General features: G+C 37.4%; 1 protein-coding gene across 1 annotated transcript; it reads left to right on the forward strand.

Annotated features, from left to right (window-relative positions):
- The first annotated feature begins 4,697 nt into the window (after positions 1 to 4,697).
- On the forward strand, positions 4,698 to 7,491 carry LOC137008140 (uncharacterized). The gene is made up of 4 exons (XM_067369993.1): positions 4,698 to 4,730; positions 4,853 to 4,976; positions 5,110 to 5,241; positions 6,181 to 7,491. Exons 2-4 carry the CDS (start codon positions 4,953 to 4,955, stop codon positions 7,303 to 7,305), a joined length of 1,281 nt encoding a protein of 426 aa, XP_067226094.1. The 5' UTR covers positions 4,698 to 4,730; positions 4,853 to 4,952; the 3' UTR covers positions 7,306 to 7,491.
- The last annotated feature ends 266 nt before the right edge of the window (positions 7,492 to 7,757 follow it).

A 7,757-nucleotide genomic window follows, 5' to 3' on the forward strand; every position in this document is an offset into this window, starting at 1 on the left:
TAACGTGAAAAAGCTTAACGTGGCTTAATTTACTAATGCTAATGCTTTATTAGTTTGGTGTTTACTACAGAAAAGCAGATAAGCCCAGAATATGAACGCAACACATTTAACACATACGCATTTTCCTCCCATAAAGAAAACGCTTAATGGACAGTGACTTAACGTGTAATAAGACGGGTTCTGTTCATATTCTAGCATATCTGCTTTGCTGTAACTACAGTTTCTATGGGAGGAAAGCGTTTAATGTGAAATTAAACGCGTTGCTTTCAAATTCTGGGCTATTAGAGTTTACTTACATTACGCCACGTTAAGCTTTTTAGAATGTCCCGAAAATGGGACAAAATGGCGCTCCATTTCACATTCGTTTTCCACGCTGGTCAGTATATGCATATAGTCCAGCGTTCACCATTCTAATATGTTTTTAACTGTATAATATAAATTTTAACATCTTCCACTATTTCCCAGTCTCTACTGTACTGTCCGTGACCTAATGTCCCAGAATGCAATGCGCTGCTGACGTCACGTTCCCAGACTCTATTCTTTAGGCTTGTTTGAGATGCGCCTAGCCTCGCCTGAAGTTCAGCCGAGAGTAGGCGGCTGCAGCTAGGGGAGGAGTGAAAAAAGTGCAGGCAAGACGAACAGTTCTCTATTCTCGCAGTGGATCAGAACCTACGAGATCAAAGGCGGATATCGCGGGATTCACACTCGTGCGCTGTGTTGCTGATATGTAATTTAAGTTCTGTTGCTTTTATATGAAAATAAACATAATGAACAATACACCAAAAGTACTTGTCATTTATTTCCATTCGAAAGATGTGTGTATCAATCATTTTTACTTTAATTATAGACATGTTTTTATATATTTTTTTTATAAATGACAACGTTCGCATAACCCATGATCACTGTGTCAGAGAGTTTGGGAATATTCACACATTATTTTTACACATAAAAACATGATATTAGAGTTTTAAAATCAAACATTTTAAATCAGATCAATACATCACGGTTGTTTAAACCAATAAGCTTTAAGCTGTGTCGTCAGCAAGTCGTTTCCCATCGTGCTTTTGGTCAGCGTAGTCGGTGGAGAGGAACTGCGCTCGACTGCAGAATCCGACACGTCCGCCTCGCACTCGCGAGAGGTTTTTGACACACGTCGGCATGACATCAGAGCAAGGCGGCCCACCCTCGGACACATTTCTAACCGGCATGCATCTCGCGGTGATCACCGGTGATCGGTTCTGCGCAGAATTTGCTCATCTCAAACAAGCCTTTTCCTAATCATCCTAACCAAGCGGCAACCTCCCCCTTTCTCTCGTGAAGCCAATACGGAAGTAACTTAAACTGCGATTCATGGACTGGCCGCTAGGGACAGGCTCCAAAAGAGAGCAGAATCTCATAGAGTCCCATGTTAAATTGGCCAAGTTTATAGCAGAAAAAAACATGTTTACAAGTTGGTACAAATTGTGGTTTTGGTCTATACTGCTATTTTTGCCCTTCATGACAACTCTGAGGGGGGTGAATTTTTTTTAACTCATCCGTTTAAATTATATTAAGCCTTAAAAGTTCTGCATAATTAAGGGTGTGGCACTTGAGTGACAGGTAGAGTGCGCTGCTGTCTGTGAGCCGTCATGTTACCTCAGCTGCCGCTGAATTTGGCATCTCAGCCGTTTTTGTGCTTTTTTTCTCGATTATTTTATACAATTATAAAATATGGCTTGCTGCATAATATTCGAGACTGATGTGTGTCTGATGTGCATGCATGCGGAAGAAACAGAACACACTTTGTTGGATCGTGGCATTGGCTGAAAGTTTTGATTGCGAGATTTAACGTTACTACAATGACAAAACCAGGAGGATATACAACTCTGACAGCACTGCTTGGATATTATAACTAAAACTGCTGCACTATTTTGAAAAAAATATACTTTGGACACAGGCTCATTTGTTTGTTAGATACGATCGCTGCTCAGATTGCATCCTTTCTTGAAGAACGATGACAGAGAGCAGATCATTCAGAAGAAATGTGAAATGTTTTTTTTTGTTTGTTTTGCAATGGACATTTATATTTTACCCAAGTGCCACAGATTGGATTCATCTCGCGATCTCTATTATAAAGGTATGAAGTCCCATTTGATGTTCCATGTTGTTATTTGCACACCCAACACAAATTACTGGTGTTGGAGCATCTATAGACCATTTCAAGGAAGTAAACAAAAACAAACGCGCTGCAATGCTACTGCGCATGTCTGGTCCTTAAGCATTTCCGGTGGCGCCATTTTTAAATCACAAAGCTGTCAAAACAAAATGACTAGTGCATATTTTTTAAGTCTAGCTAAAACAGAACAGTTAAGATATTTACAAAAACTAAAAATAGATGATAACGTGGAATTACCGGACCCTTTAAATCAAACACTGAGGCGACAACTTTTCACTCAGAACGCTAAACGTTTACCTGAAGTAACTTATCCAGACGTGTATCATTATCTAGTTGAGACAGAGTGCGTCTACACGAAAGAAGCAGTAAAGGCATATCGTAGTCTGGATGCTTACAATTACTTCCTTAGCGGAAAAGTTGGAAACATTTGTTCCTACAATGTGGACGATTTTTGTCTTGTGTTTGGTGAAGTCGGGGCAAGTCAAACGTTGTCTAAAACATACTCTGCGTGGTTCGTTGCTAAGGTGACCGGGGAGGTTATTAGTGGGCATTGCACTTGCATGGCCGGTGTTGCAGTCGATTCTGTTCCCTTTGGAATGTGTGTTCCCCCTGCTGACTGCGCATGCGCCATGAAACACCGCTGGATGAACGGAAAACGAAGGAGGACAAAAATATTGGCGCTACGTTTAAATGTCTTGCACTGTAGCATAATAAAATGATTCTCACTGTCCAGTTTTATTTCTGTGAATTGAATTAATCTTGAACTTGTTCATAGTTTATGTATTATGCCTTTAGTTTATTATGCCTGAATTTATTCAGTTGAATTGTGCCAACACAAATTAGCTTATGTCCAAACTTGATGCCTCATATTACTGCATTTTTATTTTTTAGCATTATTATTATAGCAAAAATACAGAGATGACATGTTTATGATATACAACAACAGTATACAAAATGTATTAACAATGTTCACTGTTTACAAAGTAGCCTACACATGATAACATTTCATTCCTCAAATTATTGTCACAAGGGAAACAGATACTATGTTATATTTTGTTCCTTATATAAAATAAAAATGATTAAATATATATGGATACAATTATATGTTGTCATTATTGCCTTCTTTAATATTTTTCACATGCAAAATGCAAGGGTGCAATATAACATTCTTAACAAAATTAATTTGTAATTTCAAAGGGCACTTATGAAATCAATCAATCAAGAAGAAAAAGTATTTGGAGGCAACAAGGTATTTTTCATGCAACACAATCAGATGTAGTGTTATTGTGAAACATGTATGCTTGAAAGAAAACTCTTGTTTGTAAAGCCCTGATGAAGGCAAAAGGTGTCTCAGTTTCACACTGGGTTTGTGAAAGCCTGCCTCACCCACTTCAGAGGGACACTATTTCATGTGGCGTGTTTGCTTTGAAGGTGTGATAGCGTTATATAAAAATATTAAATGTCCATTGAAATGGTACAATACTTTAAAGTTAATTTGTCTTAATACTTCAGTTTGCAGAACACATTCTGCAAAATTCTACAATAAACTTCTCCAGTGAGCCACAAGACATAACACGGTCCAGAATGGAGATTGCTTTAACACTGCTACACCAATCTGGTATGACTTTAAACTTATGAATACCATTGATGTGCTTTTTGGTGTGCACCTTCACTAGTGTTGTACCTCCATAGATGACCTAAGTGAACTGTGCCACTTTTGTGGAGAGGCAGAAACATTTGAAGACACTGGAGGAGAGACTGAAACATTTGAAGACTCTGAAGTTCTTTGGGTAAGCTTGCTTTAAAACTGTTTGTTTCTTATGTTGACAGATTGCTTGTGACTACTGCGGGCGGTGGTTCCACTTAAAATGTGTGGGCAATCCATCTACAGAGTAAGAATACAAATGTGTTTCTTGCAATAAATGACTCAGTTATGAAGCCTTTGTTTTTGGAGGGTTTTTTTTTTCTCAATTTTCACTTTGGGTAAACTCTTTTCTTTTATAAAATTTGCCATTTAAAATCACCTGTGAACTCCTTGTGGTTCAAATAGGCCTGCAATGGAGGCTTCTGTACTAACCAAAGCCTTAATAAACATGGCATTAAAATCTGTAGTGCATTTTAAATTGGAAAAGGAATAAAGATTTGAAGGAAAAAAAAAAATTGCTTAAAAAAAAAAAAACACTTTCGAGGGGAAAAATAGTTTTTGAACCTTTTGGGTTCCCATGCTTGTGAAAAGGGGAACACAGATTCTAAAGGGAACAATGAAATTTGCAATAATGCTAAATGGTAATATGAGGCATAAAGTTTGGACATAAGCTAATTTGTGTTGAAACAATTCAACTTTATAAATTCAGGCATAATACATAAACTATGAACAAGTCCAAGATTAATTTAATTCACAGAAATAAAACTGGACTGAATCATTTTATTATGCTACAGTACAAGACATTTAAACGTAGCGCCAATATTTTTGTCCTCCTTCGCTTTCCGTCCATCCAGCGGTGTTTCATGGCGCATGCGCAGTCAGCAGGGGGAACACACATTCCAAAGGGAACAGAATCGACTGCAACACCGGGTAAGTTTGTACGTCTATGCAAACAAGACGTACTGAATTCTAGTAGTAAACTAATTGTTGTGTTCCATTATTACCTATTACATACGTAATTATTTCATACGTTTCGAAATGTTTGTGGTTAGGTTAGGTGAAGTGTGTAGCCATGTTGCTGCGATTCTCGTTGCTGTGGAACAGTGTGTGAGAGAGGGGTTCAATGCTCCATCTGTGACATCTGAGCCCTGCATGTGGTCACGAATAAACAAGAAGGTGCATGCAATTCAATGCTGGCTAACGTGTTTTTTATTCTATTTTTTATTAAATTCTAATTCATCACATCCTTTGCGAAAATTAACTATGGTTTTACTACAACAGCAAACAATATAATCCCACTTTGTTTTAGATTGATCCAAAACCAGTGGCAGACATTGACTTTTCCAAGCCTGTCAGACAAAGGCCGGTTCAGAGTAGGGAGCCCGTCACATCTACCATAGTCACACCAGTCTCACCAAGCATGCTTTTTAGGTCCTTGAAGGTAAGGAAACATTTGCAGAAACCTGACAAATTACAATATGTGCAAAACACACGACACTAGTACCGTCTGCGTTAATTGATGTTTATCATATGCGATCTGAAATTATCGAGTATTAAAAAAAAATCACACACACACACTACGTGATGTAACGTTAGTCTAGTAGGTTAGACTAGTGCGCTTTTATTGTATATTGTTGTATATATCTTTATTGAAAATTGTCTTTAGACTGCACGCTTTCACTGTGTGATATAGTCCATTTAAACATTTATAATGCACCCCAATATTCAAGATAAGGGGGTAATAGTACATCTGTATGTCTTTTATATTTATAGAATTAATATCACATGAATGCCGTTTTCTCCAAAAAATAACATGATTGCAAATGTGATATTAATTGTATGCAAGTTCAAAAACAAGAAGTTAATATTTAGTGACTTACATTTTAGATACAGTATTCCCTATTTTCGCTCCATTTCGCCAAAGAAAGCAGCAGGAGACAGGACTGATTTTTGTCTGAGCAACACACGGCGTTGAATGAACGAATCGTTTGAATGAATGATTTAATGACTCGCACTTTAAGCTTTGTTCCTGAATGAATCAGCTGAAACGCAATGACTCACTCATTGACAGTGACTTGCTGCCACCTATTGGCGGTATTAATTTTAGTATCTGTTCAGTATTTTTATATATTTTTTTTAAGTTTCAAAATATAAATATTCAGCGTTTTATTTAAAATATGATTTATGCAGTTGTAACTGCAGTTTAAATCGCACATCCCTATTATATATACACAATGTTTAACACAATATGTAACTAGATAGTCATCAGCATATGTACATTTACTCTTAACGTGCAAAGTTGTGTTTTTGGAAAATATCTGTAGTGTCATGTGCTACTCAAAAAATATGGACTATGACGTAAATATTATTCCCATTTCAGAATGAGATCCCAGACTGTGCACTGTTCACCACTATAACTTTTGGTAGTGACACAGACACTGCATCTGAGGGAGAGCAGGAGAGCACAGGCAGGGTTGATAGTCTGACTGCAGCTGAGGCAGATTCTAATATGGAAGCACAAGTGATGGTTCAGAGTGACACACCTTGTACTGACAGCATTGTAGATGCAACTAACATGCCAAAACCCCTTACACATCTGTTTGATGAGAAGCATAGTTTGCTGTCACAAGCTGAATTACAAAAGGAGTTGGATAAAATCATGCAAACCATCCCTGCTTACTTTAGTGAACTGAATTGTAACCATCTCCAAAAGAGTACACTGGGTCAGTCCTCTTGTAAACAATGGTTTGAGCAGAGACAGGGCCGAATCACTGCAAGTCACTTTAATGAAGTGTTAAAATGCAAGACAAGTCATGTTAGCGTGACATCTAAAATCATGGGTTACACATCAAGCAGAAATACACCAGCCTTAGCTTGGGGTAAGAACAGTGAAAAACTAGCTAGAGAAGCCTTTACTTCAAACCAGATGACTTGTCATGACAGCTTATCAGTGGAAGAAGTTGGATTGGTAGTAAATCCAAAGTTTCCTCATTTAGGTGCCAGCCCAGATGGAATAGTTCATTGCAAATGCTGCCCACCTTCTACACTTGAAATAAAATGCCCCTTAAAATATTCAAATATGTCCATAACTGATGCTATTAAGAGCAAAGATTTCTGTCTAGGGAAAAACTTTGAGCTTAAAAAGAACCATGCATACTATGCACAAGTTCAGGGGCAAATGGCAGTGTGTGAACTCAAAACTTCTTACTTTGTCATTTGGACAACCGAGGACTGCCACACTCAGAAGGTAGAGTTCTCTGAAGAGTACTGGGCTCAGATCAGGCCAAAACTGGATCTCTTCTACAGACAGCACATTCTCACAGAAATTTGCACACACAAATTGAAGAAACTATTTCTGATCGCAGAGACTTCCTGTTTGTGTAAATGTAGGTCTGAAACCTCTGTCACACAGTGCTCTGTCTGTCACAAGGTGTTTCATCTGAAATGTGTAGGCTTAAAAAGGCATCCAGGTGAGCAATGGTTTTGTTCAGCATGTTCACCATAATCTACATAAATGTGAAATCACACACAGCCTTCTTAGTGATCTGTTAAAAGTTAATTTAATTGTTGTGAAATATCAAATGCAATCAAAAATTCAATCAAATGCAGTACAGCAAATGTTGTAATTAACAAATGTTTAATAATTGCAGATAGTTAGAAAAAAGAATTAAAGAACAAATTTATATACACAATATATACAATGACACATTTCATGTTTTAAATGTGCCACCAATGTTAATACTGTACACAATCATTCAATTAATAAAAAATAAAAGGTTTCTAATCACTTGTTAGTGTCTAATGTGTCTTTTTCTACTGAACTAATGACTTGTCCAAATTAGATAATGCAGAACATACCAGTAGTATTTTATCAACAGTTGCCACCGTGTCTTTGCGTCTTCGTTTGACCAAGTTTATGGGGAGTGTTTGTCGCAAAATGCTGTACTTTTTAATGCG

This window comes from Chanodichthys erythropterus, chromosome 19 (assembly GCF_024489055.1).
Source record: "Chanodichthys erythropterus isolate Z2021 chromosome 19, ASM2448905v1, whole genome shotgun sequence".
Classification (NCBI taxonomy): Eukaryota; Metazoa; Chordata; class Actinopteri; order Cypriniformes; family Xenocyprididae; genus Chanodichthys; species Chanodichthys erythropterus.